The following is a 19,729-nucleotide window of genomic DNA, read 5'->3' as shown; positions in this document are numbered from 1 at the left end:
GTGAGGCAAGGCTGCATACTGTCGCCCTGCCTATTTAACCTATATGCAGAGTGCATCATGAGGAAGGCCGGTCTGGACGAGTCTTCAGCTGGAGTGAAGATTGTTGGAAAACGTATCAACAACCTTAGATATGCGGATGATACCACTTTAATGGCAGAAAGTGAAGTGGAACTCAAGAGACTTCTGATGCGCGTACAAGAAGAGAGTGAGAAGTTTGGGCTTAAACTGAACATTAAAAAGACGAAGATCATGGCGTCTTGCCCTATCAAGTCCTGGAGCATCAATGGACAAGAAGTGGAAGCTGTGACAGATTTTCTGTTCTTGGGCGCCAAGATTACCTCGGAAGGAGACTGCAGCCATGAAATTAGGAGACGCCTGCTTCTGGGAAAGAGAGCAATGGTTAGCCTTGACCGCCTAGTAAAGAGCAGAGACATTAGTCTGCCAACCAAGATCCGTATAACCCGTGCTATGGTCTTTCCAGTTGTGATGTATGGATGCGAGAGTTGGACTGTGAAAAAGGCTGACCGCCGAAGAATTGACGCGTTTGAATTGTGGTGCTGGCGAAAACTCTTAAGAGTTCCTTGGACTGCCAGAAGATCAAATCAGTCGATATTGTCGACCATAAACCCTGACTGCTCATTGGAGGGTCAAATTCTAAAGTTAAAGCTCAGCTACTTTGGTCATCTGATGAGAAGAGAGGAGTCGCTGGAGAAAGATTTGATGTTGGGAAAGTTTGAGGGTCGCCGGAGAAGGGGTAGGCAGCGAACGCGATGGTTAGATGGCATTCTCGAGGCATTGCAGATGAAGCTATGTGATGTTAAGAAGATAGTGAGAGACCGGAAAGCGTGGCGTGACATGGTCCATAGGGTCACGAAGAGTCGGACACGACTGAACGCCTGAACTGAACTGAACTGAACATAATATTCCGATATAGATAAACCGGTTAGTGAACATATATACCCAAGCAAGCGGAAGGGGGGAGAGCCGTCGATGTAGCTTAGTTTTTTTTCTTTATTACCAATTTTTTTAAGCACACAGCATACACTCTGAATACACAACAACAAAGCAAAACAAACGGAATGCTAAAAGCACTAGGCACGTTCTGCCTAAAGCGCTAGATTTAAAAGGGCTTTACTGAAGCCAGCTGGTCCAGTACAGGTAGCCACTCCGGAGAATTATCTTGTGCACGCAGAATTTCTCTCAGGTATACCACGCTCTCGATGAAGTAGTGTCGAGCGGGGTGTACAACGGTTCGCTCATGCCTGACATCCATACGCGTTTTCCATATGCTATGCATACATAATAGCATCAGCATGCCATTCGGCACTCCTTCAGGGTCGGCGCATGGCAGATATCGGATACCAAATGGCGTTATTGGCAATTCCTTTTTTAAAGTTCGCTTCAAGATATCCCAGAGGAAAACTCAGTCATGGCACTCCAAGAAGATGTGTTCAATGGTCTCGGGTTTTCTGCAAATATAGCAGTTAATAGACCAAGGTACCAAGAGCCCTTTGTTCTGCAGCCATGGTTTGACTGGAAGAGCTTAGTTGGAAGAGCACTGAACGCGACATTCGGAGGTTGTGGGTTCGACTCCCACCATCGGCGCGTTGTTTTTTCTTTCGCTTTGCATTTAAGGCTCTTTCATTTCATTTCATTTCAACTTATTACATTAAACACCCCTCGCGGGGTATTACATAAGGGGTGCGATGAGCAGAAAAGTTACAAGACAATGCAATATGAGATCATGTAGAAAAAAATGTTGTTTAGATTCCTAGCAAACGATAAAGGGCAGGTGATGTCGACGATATGCTGGGGAGGGCAGTTCCAATCCTTAGCTGCACTGGGCGAAAAACTTGAAGCGTGTGGCTAGTGCGCTGGGAAATGTAAGATGCTGGCGTGATGTAGGGGGCAATTCCAATAATCTCCATAAGACAAAATTCCTGTAAATGTCAACAGTATAAACGAAAAAAAAAATGAACGTTTGCCTTGCACACGTAGACTGTTCGCTCCTTTCAATGCTATATATATATATATATATATATATATATATATATGAAGGAAAGAAGCGAACTATCCCCGCCGGGGTTGAGCAGTGGTTCGGCGCTCGACTACTGTTCGCAAGGGTGCGGAATTGAATCCCGGCCTCGGCGGCCGCTTTTCCGCGGCGGCGCAAAGCAAGGTGCCCGTAAGCTGTGTGATGTCAGCGCACGTTAAAGAACCTCCGGTAGTCGAAATTTCCAGAGTCATCTACTACGGCGTCTCTCATAGCCTGAGTCGCTTTGGGACGTAAAAGCTCACAAACCAAACCATATATATATATATATATATATTAAGAGAGTACTTACTCATTGGCATCCACCCAAGCGCAGCCATACGGCTACAGAGGAAAGCTGTACAGCTTCCTCAGAAACTTCGTAGTTAAAGAAAAATTCATCCTGATCCTAGAATCGAACCCGGGACGACCGCCTTTCCGGGGCTGTGGTCTCGGGACTACGAAGTTTCTGAGCAAGCTGTATAGCTTTCTTTTGTAGCCGTATGGCTGCGCTTGGGTGGATGCCAATGAGTAATTACTCCCTTATTACAAATTTACTCCACCTTGGGGGATTCCCCTAAATATACGATCAACATATATATGTATACATATATATATATATATATATATATATATATATATATATATATATATATATATATATATATTACATTACATTACATTATTCATTTCTGTGATTACGCAAGCAAAAATAAAAAAAAAAGACAAAACATAATCCCCAATGCTTTCCTTGGCCTCGCCAACTGTTCGCTTCTTTCCTTCATGTATTATAACGAGCACCCTCATTTCCCCTTCATTATCTGCTTGTAGATTACGGGGGTCTCGGTTCTGGCAGTCTTGAAGCCATAGGTAGCGTTAGAGGGTTCTAGCACAGCTTTTGCCCTCGCTCTTGATCACGTTCTACGTGACGCTGGCGGTAACGCAGGACGTTCCACGTCCGCCGCTATGGTTGAGGGTGGCGCTGGCGAACACTCTCAAGGCGAACACTCATGAGGAACGCCTGAGGAAATTGGACAGTAACAGATGGGCAGCTAAAGTATTTAAATACCTGTACCTAAAAGGCATTGACTCACAATGGAGGAAAAGAACTAGGAAACTAACTAGTAAGTATGTTACTAACAAGGACGGAGAAATCAAGAGCATTAAGCAACAGGTGAAAAACACAGAAGGTAAAAATTGGATAAATTCGATGGAAAAGAAACAGAGTGTGGAATTATACCGAAAGTGGAAAATGCAGATCAGGAAGGAAGATTTCTTTGATAACTCAAGAGGCAGTACCCTACTTTTTGAAGCTAGATCAGGGTGCCTTAGAACACGCAGCTACAAAAAGAAATTTAACAATGGAGATGACGTATGTGCTCTATGTGGAAACTCGAGTGATACAATTTCCCATATTATACTCGAATGTAATGGTATCCATCCGGAAGTCGGTGCAGGCGCAATCACTGTTCCTGAAGCTCTGGGGTTTAGAGATAACAGTGGCCGGGTGAATAAACCGGCGGTGGAAACTAGCAAAAAACGACTGGAAGATTGGTGGCTTAAAAGCAGAGAAGTGGCATAATGTTAGTAATGTAGGAACAAAATTTAATAAATAGAATGATGGTTTAGTTAACCATTCTAAATCAATAATTAAGATATAGGAAGAAAAATGAGCATGATAGCTACTGCTACCACCCCGTTTCTAAGGGGACGCTCCTATATTCCATCCATCCATCCATCCATCCATCCATCCAAGGTTCGTATACAGACAACATTAATACCCGAGAAAGTAGCAGGGGGGACAGCGGACGATGTAGCTCAGTTGGAAGAGCACCGGACGCGGTATTCGGAGGTCGTGGGTTCGGTCTCCACCATCGGCACGTTGTTTTTTCTTCTACTTTGTGTTTAATTATCTTTCCCTTAAGCAGACTACATTACTCATTTCTGTGATTATGCCAGTAAAAATTAAAAAAAAAAAAATACATTAAACATAATCCCCAATGCTTTCCTTGGCCTCGCCGACTGTTGGCTTCTTTCCTTCATGTATTATAACGAGCACCCTCATTTCCCCTTCATTATCTGCTTGTATATTACGGGGGTCTCGGTTCTGGCAGTCTTGAAGCCATAGGTAGCGTAAGAGGGTTCTAGCACAGTTTTCGCCCTCGCTCTTGATCACGTTCTACGTGACGCTGGCGGTAAAACAGGACGTTCCACGTCCGCCGCTACGGTTAAGGGTGGCGCTGGTGAACACTCTCAAGGTTCGTATACAGACAACATTAATACCCGAGAAAGTAGCAGGGGGGACAGCGGCCGATGTAGCTCAGTTGGAAGAGCACCGGACGCGATATTCGGAGGTCGTGGGTTCGGTCCCCACCATCGGCACGTTGTTTTTTCTTCTACTTTGTGTTTAATTATATTTCCCTTAAGCAGATTATATTACTTATTTCTGTGATTATGCAAGTAAAAATTTAAAAAAAATTAAAGACATAAAACATAATCCCCAATGCTTTCCTTGGCCTCGCCGACTGTTGGCTTCTTTCCTTCATGTATTATAACGAGCACCCTCATTTCCCCTATATATATATATATATATATATATATGCGCATCTTGTTACTACGTACATGTTTTTTTATAATCAGTGTGTGCGCATTTTTCTCTGATTGCGCAGGAAGAGGTCGATTTGAAAACGAGCTGAGGTGGTGTAATTAGCTCGTTTCGCTGCAGTCCGGTCTTCTCTGCCCCAAAACGCTCGTCTTTCACTTCATCATATTGATGTGCATGCACTTAGACATACCGATCAGGTAAGTCAAATTAGCGCTGATTTTTTTCGATACGACAATGTACTGCAATAATTATGCATTTTTTTTAGACTGATGCCCATGTTGTTACTGTACATGCATATTTTGTAATTAGTGTGCGCGCCTTGCGCTGATCGTGCAGAGAGACGATATCAGCCGATCTGGAAACTGGTTACGACAGTGGAAGCTCGTTTCACCGTAGCCTGAGGTCATTGGTCTCTACGCCAAAACGCTGGCCTTTCACTCCTTCATGGTGGTTCACTTGCCGTTGCCGGACAGATATTAGCTGTGATTTTGTTCGGGAAATTCTACTATCCGACTTACATCGACTGGACGCATGCAACCCAGTTAAATGTCAAATGCTATCACTTATATAAATATTGCAGCACCCCTCGCCATAGGAGCGATCAGCTGTACAAGTATCATTGCTGCTGCCAAGCCGAAGCTCGTGCCAAGGCTGACTACCAGATTTATGTCAAGTATACATATATTTGTTTGCTGCTGTGAGGATGTGTACACGTGAAAATTGATGACTTAGTGATGCGGCATGCTGGAAAGGTAAGTGCGCCAGCGCGTTAATTTTGTGGATTTTGGAATGATATATTTTTTGCACACAGAATGAGCCGTTTCACACTGCCATATGATTGATTTTGCTCTGCGCGCTTCTTTTCTGGGCAAGTAGTTGTATTCTCGTCGTGCGGATTATTTCCAGCTGCTCACATGCCCATGTGGTGTTCAGCAAACTTGTGCCAAGCTTTAAAAAATTACAACGGGCTCTATAAGCTTCTGCGAGTTGGGCTGCCTTGATAAGATTATCTTTTTAAAATAATGCTGGGTTGTTAACTAACGAAGATAAAGCAGATGACTTATCGTTAAATATCCGGACGCTTTTCTTTAAAAGTTGCATAACAGTTTGAGAAACGTGAGCAGTTTTTTGCGGAATAAATGGTTTGTAGGTTTCATGTAAATATCGCGGGAACTGTTTGTTCTGCCGCGTCGGAATCCTTTAAACGCGCCCCGAATTAGAAGCATAGTTACACAAAGCCGTAATAAATAAATAGGTCACCTTTTACTGTAATGTTTCTATGGCAAGCGCGGCAGTTAGTTTTGCTAGAATAATTATATTACAGTATTAGCATGCAAGAACGTGCATCTGGAGGATAAGGTTTGAGTGCGCTACGGTCGCAAATTGCAGCATCATGAGTCTAGCATTCACGGATCCTGATTATCTACTGTGGCTTCGCGCGTTTTCAGTCGGGCGGCATGAAAGTAGTCAATTGACCGACGCAAATGCAGCACTATAGTCAATTCATTCTTTTAAGCCTGGCACAGTTGGTAGCATTGAGCAAAGAGAATATTTATTCTCCATTTCAACCCTATAATTGTCTGCGATGTAAAACTATGAGCGAAATGAAATATTTAATTAAAAAACGTCTTCGTACAGCTGACCAACATGGAACCCGCCGCATATCCGACCAGTCGCAGACATCAAGTGATCGAGAGGCTGCCAAAAGAAGAAGACCGCACACGTGTTCTGTAGTCAGTCATATATCCAGGTTTATTAAAAAGCAAATTGCGAGCTTTTTCTGAGCGCTGTTGACAAATACATTTTTCACCAAATACTGCAGCTTCATTTGTTTCTTCATGGTATCAGAAAAGCTATTGCTTTTCTTGACACATATGCATGCCCTACCCCGTTATATATGCATGGACCACGGTATATTAAATGAATGCCTGCACGAGGGGCGACGCCGCAGTTTTGAACCGTCTGCCTGGCGCTAACCGGCCGACGTACGGTTTTTCGTCACCAAAATAGCTAGGGCAAATGACCATTCAGTAATGCTGGCAGGTGGCGTAGTCGATTGCCGTCTAATGTCGCAGCAAATGTATAGCAAGATCACAAAAATGGAAATAGACGAAGAAAGGGAGTGTAGTCTGGGAAGTGATCATAAACGTATTAGTCTGCAGATGGGGCCCTTGATGGAAAGAGAAATGGAACTTAGACAAAAAGTAAGCGCAAAATTAAACGACGATCAAATAGCGCATATAGCAGCAGACATAGCGGAAGCAACGGAGAGAAGCCCAATGGAAGACTGGGATTATGAACAGGTAAACTACTCATAAGGAGAAAATTAAGGAGGTTAAAGTAGCAAACCGCTGGAATGGAAAGAGGAATCCACGGAGCTGGTGGAATAAGGAAATCAGGGAAGCTATTGAACAACAACGGGCTGCTTCAAGGAAACACCGTGTGGCAAAAAAGCACAGGTATCTCAGGAGGAAATGGACCAAAAATTGGAACCATATCGACCAAAGAAACTTGAGGTACAGGCCCTCGTCCAATGTAAAATAAGGCAGTCTACCGAACGCTGGATGGCTGACATACACGATGCCTCTAGAGGCGGAGCAAGAAACTTCTGGAACCATATAAGCTGGCTGGGAAGAAGAATTAAAGAAAGCAGGATCGGATTCAAGATAACGAGGGAAATTGTTTAAAGGGAGAGAACGCAGTGAACTACATTACAACAGTTATAGCCGAGTCATCTAAGAGCGACGATAGGGTAATTTCCGCAAGTCAGGAACCAACACAAGGTAGCAGAATACAAAGCAGCTTAGAACTGACCAATCTAAACTGGAAAAAGGCAGAAAAAAATATTCCTAAAAACACATCTACAGGAATAGATGGAATTCCGATCAAGCTGATTAATGAACTTGGCCCAAAAAGTAAGAAAACGTTGTTAAAGGTTCTGGAAACAGTCATAACGAATAAGCAAATTCCGGACAGCTGGCGGCAGACTAAAATGAATCTGATTTATAAAGGGAAAGGAGAAAGGATGCACATAAAATCCTAAAGGCCGATTACCATATTATCTGTTATGTACAGGTTGGCCATGCAGGCGGGGAAATTAAAGTTGCAAGCATGGGTAGAAAGTAACAAGATGCTCGGAGAACTTCAGAACGGCTTTAGAAATGGTAGCCGCTTAGATGATAGCCTGTTCGTGCTTACCCTATGCATCGAAATTTCTAGAGTGGAACATAGGCCTTTGTATTCGGCCTTCCTGGACATAAACGGGGCGTACGACAACGTAAGCAGGGAACTCCTGTGGAACATTTTAAAAGAAGAAGGTATCGGTTATGAGATAATAGAGTTCCTACAGGAAACATACCGGGATAACAAAGTGGAAATTACATGGGAAGGGATAAGATGTACGGAAGATGTCAAAGTATGCGAAGGATTAAGACAAGGCTGTCCTCTATCACCGCTGCTGTTCATGCTTTATATGATAAACCTGGAACGGAGGATACAAGACAGTAACCTAGGTTTTAACCTGTCATATAGTTTAGGTGGAAAGGCGGTAGAGCAGCGCCTCCCCGGTTTGATGTATGCAGACGATATTGGGCTGCTTGCAGAAAGTCTGGAAAAATTGCAAACTCTAGTTAAGTATTGCGGAGGCGAAGGGAACGCTCTAGGCTTCAGTTTTAGCGCAGTTAAGTCGGGTCTGATGATTCTCAACGGCTCAACTGATCAGGGTCTTAAAATACAAGGCCATGAAGCACCCAGAGTAGCAGAATATAAATATCTGGGGGTATGTGTAAACGAAGGATTGGCATACATTGGAAAGCATGAGAAATCACTTAAGGCCAAAGGATGAAGAAATGCCGGGATAATGAAGCATAGGGCATTGAGGGGATACAACAGGTATTAGAACAGGAGTATTTGGAAAGGAATTATGGTGTCCGGACTTACTTTCGGAAATGCGGTTTTGTGCCTAAAATCAGAGGTACAGCCGACATTATAAATAAATCAGAGAGCTGTTGGATGATTAGCACTAGGTGCTCACGGCAAAACCACAAATGAGGCGGTACAGGGAGATATTGGCTGGGCATCTTTCAAAGTACGGGAAGCTCAGAGTAAAATATTATATGAGGAACGCCGGAGGAAATTGGACTGCAACAGATGGGCAGCTAAATTATTTAAATACCTGTACTTAAAAAGCGTTGACTCACAATGGAGGAAAAGAACTAGGAAACTAACTAGTAAGTATGCTAGTCACAAGGACGGAAAAATAAAGAGCATTAAGCAACAGGTGAAAAACACAGAAGGTAAAAATTGAATAAATTCCATGGAAAAGAAACAGTGTGGAATTATACCGAATGTGGAAAATTCAGATCAGGAAGGAAGCTTTCTTTGATATTTCAAGAGGCAGTGCCCTTCTTCTTGAAGCTAGATCAGGGTGCCTTAGAACACGCAGTTACAAAAAGAAATTTAACAATGAAGATGACGCTTGTGCTGTATGTGGTAACTCCAGTGAAACAATTGACCATATTATACTCGAATGTTATGGTATCCATCCGGAAGTTAATGCAGGCGCAGTCACTCTTCCTGAAGCTCTGGGCCCCGGCCGCTGGGATACCAGTGGCCGGGTGAATAAACCGGCGGTGGAAACTAGCAGAAAACGACTGGAAGATTGGTGGCTTAAAAGCAGAGAAGTGACATAATGTTAGTAATGTAGAAACAAAAAATTATAAATAGAATGATGGTTTAGTTAACCAATCTAAATCAATAATTAAGATATAGGGAGAAAAATGAGCATGATAGCTACTGCTACCACCCCGTTTCAAAGGGGACGCTCCTCTATTCCATCCATCCATCCATCGATCCAATCGGCCGACGTTAGGTCAGTGTGAATCCCCGACGCCGGCCCTCAGTCGGGTGCCGAGGGTCGGCCGGCCACTGTTTGGTCGGCGAGAGAGGTCGGCCCTACCTTTTGCCATACATTTTTTTTTGCTTGGGTATCTGCGCATCGAGTCAGACCACGGCTTTGGTAACTGGGCCTGCTTCTCTACCTCGGCTCGAGATAGTAGCGCAGCTGCCTTTACTTGCGACGTAGTTCCTGTCGCGGCGGCAACAGCCGGCCAAATCTGCCATGCTCGCAAATACTAAGCGCCAGTCTGAATGCGCGAGGAAAACATGCTAGCGGAGTCTGCTACACGCACCGCAAGTATGCCGGCCGGCGGCGCAGTTGGTAACCATGTGGGCGGCAGTGCATACAACCTATACGCCACTTCTGCAAAATACGCTCAACAGTGCACAACTGAACAAGTGTGCCGCTCTTCTAGTAATACAAACCTCGCAACCCGCCCCTGTCTTCCACTCAGTTCATTTTCAAGTTTGACTTATGGTAACTTGTGGTCATCAGGAAGCTATGAAGGCCTTGTGTGCGCAAAAATGCTTGATCATTTTTGGTTAAAATTGAATATCGGAAACTGAATTTAGCGTGCTGTTATCGGTCTTAAACGGATAAAATTTATTTCCAAAGGCTCAGCCCACAGCGATGCAGCTAATTGGTATTTTTGTCTAAGATTCAGTGCTTTTAAAATCGGCACCAGCCCGTCTTGGACGCCAGGACAAATCATCTGGAACGGAGTGGTCTAGCATTTCGCCGAAATCAACGCGGGCTTCACCGTGGTTCGGCGAACGGCGTCAACGCATCCAGCACAAACCACCCTGTGAATATACTGTTGACCTCCGACTGTAATTACCGCGGGGTTATGTCAGCAACATGTTGCCCGGCAATCTAAAGAAAAGGGCCAATTTATCGTGCCTCTTCACGTACTGATCACTACGAGACCTCTTCCCTTTAATGGTGACCCACGAAAATCTCACGGTGGGGACCAAAAGGACAGTTGCCTAGTGTAGTCCCTCATTAAGTTGCGACCACACGTGTCAGGCCTGTTGCGCCCACGTTCGAGCCCCGCATGTCGACCTCCTCTGCCTCAACTAAGACCACGCCGCAGACGTGTCCCCGACGCTGTCGTCTTGACCGAGGATGCGTCAAGCGGCACAGCACCCCACATCAAGAGTTCTATAGCCCTAGCGCAATTTCGACCGCCGTTCCACCCTTGTGCATAATAAGCGACTTCTAAGGCCGCGGTGGTCCTTTCTTTAATGTTTCGGCGCGCGCGCCGCAGAAAACGGCGATGGAATGTTCTACAAGCTTCGAGAACGCGACGCGACCGATTACGTAATCTCGGCCATCGCGCTGCGCCTCCTCGCCCTCGTCTTTATGGGCGGAGTCACGCGTGCATTCCCCCGCACGGTCCCGGCCCTCCTCCTCGCTACGCGCGGGAAGGCCGCGCGTGCTGACTATGTTCGAGTAAATTCGAGACCTCTCCAGAAGGCCAAGGGGGTGAGGCATAGCTTTGGCAGCGCTAAGATGTTTTCCGTTCCTCCTCCGCGCCTAGAAGCTTCTGCGCTGGCTATTTAAGAGCGCGCCGCGCAGCCATCGATGGTTCTGGTTCTTGTGCTGAGGCTAGTCATCGACGAAGACAGCGTAGCAGGCAGGCCCCGACTGATGAGAAGTCGTAAAAAGAGCGATGCTCTTGTTTTGCAGTTAGTCTTTCGCTCAGTCTCTTTTGTAAAGTGTGTCGTCTCTCTGCCTCGTGTAAATAAGTTTTCTGTATCTTGTGTTTGTGTGGTATAAAGTTAATTTTCGTTTTGTTACTGCAAGTTCGTCGTCCTACGTCTCATTGTGTGATTGTGTGAGAACTGCATGTCGCCTGCCGAATCGAGGAGCACCTTGGAGAGGTGCCGAAGATTTGAAAGACAACAAGAACCTGACGTTTACTCGACTGTTCGGTATAACTGTGTACCGGCTTCGTGATGTCACCGCCTACTTGAGAGGACTGTTCCGTCTTATGACAACTGACAGACCAGCACCATGTGTCTCATGTGCATATACAGGGTCTTGAATATTTGAGGTACGGTTTTTAAAAAAATCCTTTGCGAAATCTACTGCACTATTCGAGCTGAAATAACGTTCACAAAGTAGCAAAATATGGTCTACGTTATTTGGTGATTCAACATCGGTACTTTCCTAGAGTTTCCGTAATCGACGAAAAACTACTCTCTGCGGCGTGCACAATTTTCGCAGGAGAGAGTCGAAAAGCTGCTTTGACATGGTGCGCCATCTGTCAAGCAGCCCTTCGACTCTCTTCTGCGAAAATTGTGTACGCCGCCGAGAGTAGTTTTTCGTCGATTACGGAAACTCTAGGAAAGTACCGATGTTGAATCACTTATAGAATAACGTAGACCAGATGTTTCTACTTTGTGAACATTAGTTCAGCTCGAGTAGTGTAGTAGATTTCGCATAGGATTTTTTTAAAACCCGGGCCTCAAATATTCAAGACCCCGTATATGTTGGAAAATGACTAAACGCATTAATTAATACACGCACGCCTTCAAGGCAGCGCAACACTATTGCGGAGCGCGCCTTGCTGGCTGCTTCTGGAACAGCTGCTGTCTATCAGGTAAAGGCACCCAGTGCCTAAAATGGCAATAAATAGATATTTGAAGTAGTGCAGATGACATCTGATCGCATCCTGGAGCTCCTCCATGTCACTGACGAATGCGCCACTGTTTTATCTCTGTCACTCAACGCTTTTACGCATCTACCCAAGTCATCCGGACTACCAGCTAACATATTCTACCGTGCCATCTATTCGGATCTCAGCTCAACGCGTTAAACCAGTTGTGGGATCTTTTGAGCCATTTCTGTTTAACTTTTGATGCTTGCCAATCTTCACTCGGTCATGCTTCAGCTGTCAGCCAGTGCATCATTAGTGGAACCTATCTACCTCTGTGATAGCGACCATACGCTAACGCCGAGAGCACGCCGCTTGCTTCTTCGGGGCCGACCGCTGTCTCAGTGCAACCCGTCGAGCGTTTCGTGCATTACAGTATAGACCAACACCGATCGGTGACCTAAGCATGGTGCGCTGGCACTTCTATCGCCAGCGTGGGCTAACTGGGGGTGAAAAGTAGGCTTAGCGCCCATAGGAATACATGGAAGCGAAATATTTGAAAGCAGTTTTCTAATTTCACGGGTCGTCTGTGGTGTCGTTATTCGGTGCAGAGTAACCGTGAACATCCTAGAACAGATCGTGAAAGTAATAAATCTCATGACCGAGGCGAAGTATTTTTAAAACACCGCGAAACGTATGGGGGTGCGAGTTGGGAGGGCGACCCATAGAAGCACATGAAAACTGAACTTGCCGCAACATTTTCCTCGTTTCGCAGAGCACCAAAAGTGCTGGCCGGTCGTTGAACGTTGGCCAGCGCTTTGAAGTGAGTGACAAAGTATGCTGCGTCATTGCGGAGGCAATCTACTTTTAAAACCCCAGTTAGATATGCATTGCGGTAGCGCGGCCCATACAAAATGTATATAAAGAACAGTTCGCAAAGAAGCTCACTTTGCGCCAACAAAAGCAGTCGTTTGTTAAGAAATGGTGCATTATTTTAGGACCATGAATATACGAACGCAACAACTATTCGCGTCTGACATCTGTAAAGCATATTTATCAATAGATATGTGCGGTGTGTTTCCAGACGAACCCGGAGGCGAGTAGCCCAAGCGGTTTTTTCTTTTTTTTTTTTGGTGAACGTCTTGTACCATGCATACCCCAACATCATGTTTCATGGCGGAAGTAAAAAAAAAAAAGAAACATTTCAAGTGCTGGCGACGTGCATGAGCAGCATAAGGCAGTAATTATTGATGCCGTCGAGGTAGGGTTCATTTTGTAAATTGAGATTAATAAAACGCAAAATAAAGGGCACGATGCCATTTCGTTTGGAAACATCGTGGCTAGGTAGAGGCGATAAGTATTACAATGAATGCATATGTAGTTGCGTTGCGATGTATACATGTGGTGAGCAAGTCGTAAAATATTGACAGGCTTTATATTCCGACGTCCGTGCAAGCACTGCATGGTCTCCGCCGTACGGAAAGAAAAAAAAGATGAGGAAACCACACAGAAAACGCAGAACGATATATAAGAACCATAGCGATACCACAGGGAAAATGAAAATAAAAGAAAAAAATTAGTTAACTAGCATATATGTCCGTTGATCACCTTGCGCGCCCACCTGACTCAAAACAATTCTATGCTTACAGGGACTTGTATGCCTGGACGGTCTCTGCAGTGAGGCGAGTCGGAGAAAAAATCAAATACACTACAATGTTTGCCATGCCCGATGGTGGAAGAATTCCCGCATCAGTCCGGAAAACTTCCTAATGTGTTTCAGGCATCCGGCTGCACAATGGCGTCAATGTACAGCTTTAAATTGTAGCGCTCTTCATCCAATTTCGACAAGCTTTTCACGTAGTTCTACATTGCTGCAGCGCACGCTACATTCACTTGCAAGTAGTGCAAGTCTGACAGTCTACGGGACTATTCACAGCACTATAAGCGGTCCGCGTACAGTTGCAGCCGAACATGCACTACCGGCATCGTCGCTTGTAGACGCTCCGGAGCTGGGGACGGCCGCGGTGAGTACTGCCGGCTGCGCCGTCATCTGCTGCAATGCGCGATTCTCGTTCTGTCCATATTGTCGTATGGCGTTTGACAACTGCTCTAATGTAATTCTGTCTAGGATTTATCACTTGAGCGACAGTGTTAAGCTAATTTACCCCATGTGGCAGCATATCAGACTGTAAAAAAAAAAAACTGCCGGATTCGCTATATAAACCCAGCTTTCAGTGAGCCTTTTGGGGGTGTCCGGATTCAGAACTCGGATTATTTGGAGAGTTTTAAAAGTAGACTGCCTCCGAAATGACGCAGCACCCTTTGTCACACACTTCTTCAAAGCGCTGGCCAACATTTAATGACCGGCCAGCACTTCTGGTGCTCTGTGAAACGAGAAAAACGTTGCGGTAAGTTCTGTTTACGTGTTTCTATGGGTCACCCTCCCAACTCGCACCCCCGTACGTTTTGCGGTGTTTTCAAAATATTTCACCTCGTTAATGAGATTCCATACTTTCACGATCGGTTCTGGGATGTTCATGGTTACTCTGCATCGAATAACGACATAACAGGTGCACCGTGAAGTGAGAAAACTGCTTTGCAACCTTTCGGTTCCATGTATTCCTATGAACTCTAACCCTACGGTTCACCTCCAGTCGGCTGTGGCGCCACGAGCGCCCCCTTTGTTTGTAAACACGGTGTTGGTCTATAAACGAAGGTAGAATCAGCTTAACGTAAAGAAGCAATGGTAGTGCACTCACTTCGGATTTATTTAACCAAGCAAATAAGCTGTATATATTTGGGAGATGCCTCAATGTAACAGCGAACGTCTATGAAAATGATCGATACGGGGGTTTTAGCTACCCTTTACTTATTCGATCAAGTTTTCAAATAGTACTTATATGCGCACCTATATGTAATCGCTGATAACAGAGGTTTCACTACGCATACTCTATTTGCGCTGAAGGGGGAAAGTAAAACAACTAGGGTATCTGGTGAATTTGAAATATATTTGCACACTACCAAGATGGCTCTCAACAGCCTTTAGTCTCTTTTCGCCTAAAACAATCTCTATAGTTTGGCTGAGTCGTCACTGTGTCCTGCAGGGTTACTACGCGCAGGAGCGTTTATGCGCTGCTAAAACGCTTGTGGCAGGATGATCTCGACATATCTAGCGGTTAATGGTACCAAGTCGGTCGGTGTTTCGATAAGAAAATAGTTCCATCTGCGAGTCGCTTTTTTTTTTTTTGCTTTTCGAGATTTACAGCAAGGTAAAAGGCTTAGACTGCTTTGACTCGTGTCACGCGGGACTTGGGACGCCGCCACTCATATACATGCCCGTGACATCAAACCACATGATGCCACATGGCCCCATTGCTTCGCATGGTCATCACGCTTCCCAAGGGTGAAAATGTCACTATCGCATTGAGCGATGATGAGAGAACTATCTCAGTCACTCATCTGTAAATCGTTGTCTGTGGTTGCCAAAATGTGCAAATATCTGGAAAAAAAGACAGAGAGGGCACACATCGTGCTTGCCACTTGCGTGTGCTTGTCCATCTCATTTTAACTGTTTTATAATATTTCAATAACTATACCGCACCTACAGACTTGTAAATCGCCCCTTTCATTAAGCGCCCTCACTGCGGCACATCATCGTCAGAATCACGGCGCGGATAAGGCTTCTCCTCGAGTTTGTATACGCTCACGGAATCGAACGTGTAGTGCCAGTCAGCCACAATCACTCTAAAGTATCAGTGGCGTACCTGTGCCTCGACCGGGCCCGGTGCGGCAATGATCCACAGAATGAAGACGCGGTAGGGCAGCAGACACACGAAGAAGCTGACCACAACGGCTGCCAGCATAAGCACCACCTGTCGGCGGGCGCGCAGCTGCACCTGCGCCGACGGGGCGCTGCTCAGGGCGCGGTGACGCACCAGCTGGCGCGCGATGCAGGCGTACACGAGGAGCAGCACGAAGAAAGGCAGCACGAAGAGCAGCGCCATGCTGGCGAGGATGTAGAGCCGCCTCCAGGGACGACCGAAGGACGTGCCGCACGAGGGCACCGCGCTGCCGTCATAGTACTCGACCCAGCCGTACTGGGAGACGAACAACATAGGGCTGGTGACCGCCAGCGCCAGCATCCAGATGGCTCCGATGATGGCCAGCGCGCGCATCTTGGTACACGTGTAGCCTGCTTTCAGCGGCTGGCAGATTGCGTAATAGCGTTCGAAGCTGATCGCCAGGATGGTCAGGATGGAGACATGCGCCACGACCAGCTCCAGGAACGGGATCATCCGGCCTGCGCGGAGAAACCCAAAATTTGCCACCCGACAGTCTTCACATGGGTAACATCAGGGGTTGTACACTTGAAGCACATCTTGGCGCTTACCTTCTGCCATAAATCTCGTGTGAAACGCATGCCCGTAAAAATGAAACAAGTTGCGCGGGATCTGTTAAATCGGGTTGTCTGATACTCGCTCTAATAATCGAAAGTTATAGACTCAACAGTCTACAGCCTTGGAAGTCAGCGAAGTTGTTCCGCCTTTTCACCACAAGCTCGACTGCAGTCAAGAAATTTCATCATCGTACATGAAGCTATATGTGCCACCATCACCGAAAGTAATTTTTTGGGCGGGCAAGCAAACAGCTAACGAGTTTGACCTCCAAATGGAAAACAGCGGTTATTTGGTGGAGCAATAATAATCACTACTCCTGAAGTAAATTTCGCGCCTCTGGAGAAGCTACAAAGGTTTCGTACAATTTTAAAGAAGCTGGTGTTGGTTTTTTCTGCCTCTCTGGCCACTACGGTAGTGCGGTCGCTGTAGCGTTTTGAGCCACAGGCTCTCATATTTTTCGCAAGTGTAGTTGTGTATCCTAAAGTTCTCAATGTTTGCACATGCTATACCACTCTCTACCTTCCCGTCGATTCGACAGACTATCGATCCAGGGGCCTTCAAAATGATCATGTGACAGGGAAATTGGCTATGCCCCCCCCCCCCCTTTAATGCTTTTGTCAGCAAAATTTGTCTGTTCAAGTAAAAGCATTTGCTCTGCCGACTGCTGCTTCATTCTCTTGGGCGACAATTTAGTGCGAAATAAAATCGTTCACCAATGAGACACTCGCCTGTTGATCTGTGCGTTTCACTGGCGATTTTAAGCTGCGCTAAGTGACCTCTCGAGCAACTGTGTCTGCCCTTTTCTCTCAGGATATTTTCTTTCCTTCACTGCCCTTTCACTAGTACAGGCACGGAAAGCAGACATTTTGTTTTCTCCGTTTTCCTTAACATGTTCTTGAGAAATGAAGCTGAACGGTTCCTGTGCAGACCTCTGGGCACCCACTGCCTTCTGCCGCGACGTGGCAGAACTGGCTATGCACAGATATAAAGCTTAACGAGATTTTGAAGAGTTCAAGAAAGCAGGTTTTCAGGACTGCCGCATTCAATTCTCCGTTGTTCATAAACTTACGTGGGAAGTTTTTTCGACGCAAGTTTCCCGGCAGAAAACACCGTGGTGGGGCGAAGTGGGGACACTTCCGGCGAAAAGCGTTGAGTGCTAGCTACCTCAGAGTAGCCATACACAGCGCTTTTTTTCTTTCTAATAACAAAACCAAATACAGAAGAGAATTGCTAAAACTTAGCCTCCAGTTGCTTTAAATATATTTATCAATGTTATTGCATATATTGCATCTGTTTAGCCGATAGAGCGCATTCGAGATGAGTGGTATGGCCACACTGTGCGCCGTCGGAAGAAATCAAGGCATCGACGGAGTAGAATGCATGCAATTAGCCAAGGATTTTTCTCAACTCAGTGCACTATTTGCGGTCAGAAAGCAGAATTTTACCATATGGTATGTGGTTGCCAACAAAACCAAGCCATACCACGTAAAGAAAACAAACCGTGGGCGAATTGGGAGGTGACCTTGTTCAGCTCCGTCCTTGCGGCATAAAGGATTTTGCTTGTGAGAGCTCGGGCAGCGGCTTCAGCCAACAGAGTCCAGGACTGAGGATCCGATGAACCCTGCCCTTAATCCACAAGTCATCTTTAAAATAAATGTTTTAAACTACTATACTATGCGAGTAACATGATTCCTTGCTTCTTGAAGTCGTTGTTCTAGTTCTGTGCTTTCTTCGTGGGAAATTAGACTTCAGACGCAATGCGAGACATTCCACTGCCTAGACTGTCTCCGTAGGTGTGCTTCGTCATCTGCTGCACTTGAAAAAGAAATTACTGCTCATTAAGCTGCTCGTAGGAAAGGCAGAGAAGGTTCTGGAAAAACCCATGGAGTATGGGAGGCGAGAAAGCAGGAAGGTAAATTGGACACCGCGGTAAGTACCTTTTGGTTGATTTCGAGTATAAAACCAGTTGCTGGACAAGTTAGTATATCATGTTTTCACTCACACAGCTCGACGACGAACACGAATGTGCTATGTGAATGATAGCATGATTTCGAGCGATCCTTCAATTTTCATCCTGCGTTACAGTCCCGGTGAAATCCTCAAATAGACCACTGAATCACTTAGATGGCTTAGTTCCCCTGCTTGCGCATTCTATAATCATCATATTTTCCACCGTTCAGAGCTCAGCTTAGATCAGGCCGTTCTTGCGGTATATTTTTGAGGATTTCAACGTTAAGGGTGCCAGCTGGTGGTGCATTGGTCAGTCGTTTTTATGAAAACACGCGATAACAGCTCTACGTGAGCCGGGATAATTGCACTCAAAATGAGAAAGTTCTCACATTGTCATCGTAAGCATTTTATTCTTACATACTACATCGAAAAATCTTTGTTGCTGTGCCATCTCTCACTCACTTCAACCAGTGGTCATGGACCTCGACTGCTGACCCGAAAGCCGCAGGTTCGATATCGGCCGCAGCGGTCATATTACGGGGAAAGCCTTTATGGTGTCATGAGTGCGCGTACGTGCGTGCGTCCGTCGACAGAAAGTGTCACACTCAACCTGTCAATCAAATGTCGACGGGGTTTTGTTAACCTTCTAAGAAAAAAAAAAATTCCGAGATTACTGTGGACTCTACACTTCAGAAATACAAAAGCCGGGGCATTCCTGTTGAACACGGTGCATCACGCACGTTTTCTCTCACTATAATTAGGAACTAAACGTACCATCATTATCATTGCTACGGTAGACAAGGGTAATTACGATGTGCATTTAAGGATCCCGGGAGTGGCACAGTCGGGTAAAGCGCTCGGCTGGGGATCCGAGGGGTGGAGGTTCGATTCCCGGCTGAGACAGGATTTTTGTTCCTCTGATCACGTTATCAGGATGATTGACAGTGACACATCAGCGCACGGATTCGATTTATTTATTTGATCATACTGCAGACCCAGTGAAGGGTCCTGGCAGGAGGGGCAACAATTCCAAAAGAAAACAGAAAAGCATTCGATGCACAGATCCCGCGAATATCTCCCCATAACTCTCTCGCACGCCATTTCGTTCCATGAGCCTGAGGCTTTCGCCTTAAAAATTAACCTCCATCAGGAATCGAACTCGTTATCAATTCGTAATCGAATTACTAACCGACTAAGCCAGGCAGGGAACGTACCAATATTTTAGTTCTCACTGTCTAGCGTTCCTTCC

General features: G+C 45.6%; 1 protein-coding gene across 1 annotated transcript in view; it reads right to left on the bottom strand.

Annotated features, from left to right (window-relative positions):
* ETHR (ecdysis triggering hormone receptor) overlaps positions 1-19,729 on the bottom strand; it is a 358,242-nt gene that overhangs the window by 56,622 nt on the left and 281,891 nt on the right. Inside the window, exon 2 of the mRNA XM_084591606.1 lies at positions 15,898-16,433. Coding sequence (XP_084447732.1) covers positions 15,898-16,433 — 536 coding nt within the window. The remainder of the gene's footprint in view (positions 1-15,897; positions 16,434-19,729) is intronic.

The sequence above is a fragment of the Amblyomma maculatum genome, chromosome 1 (genome assembly GCF_055883805.1).
Source record: "Amblyomma maculatum isolate TAMU_Amacu chromosome 1, ASM5588380v1, whole genome shotgun sequence".
NCBI classification, from domain to species: Eukaryota; Metazoa; Arthropoda; class Arachnida; order Ixodida; family Ixodidae; genus Amblyomma; species Amblyomma maculatum.
The sequence above is the reverse complement of the archived record's forward strand: the minus strand, read 5'-3'. Positions and strand labels throughout refer to the sequence as shown.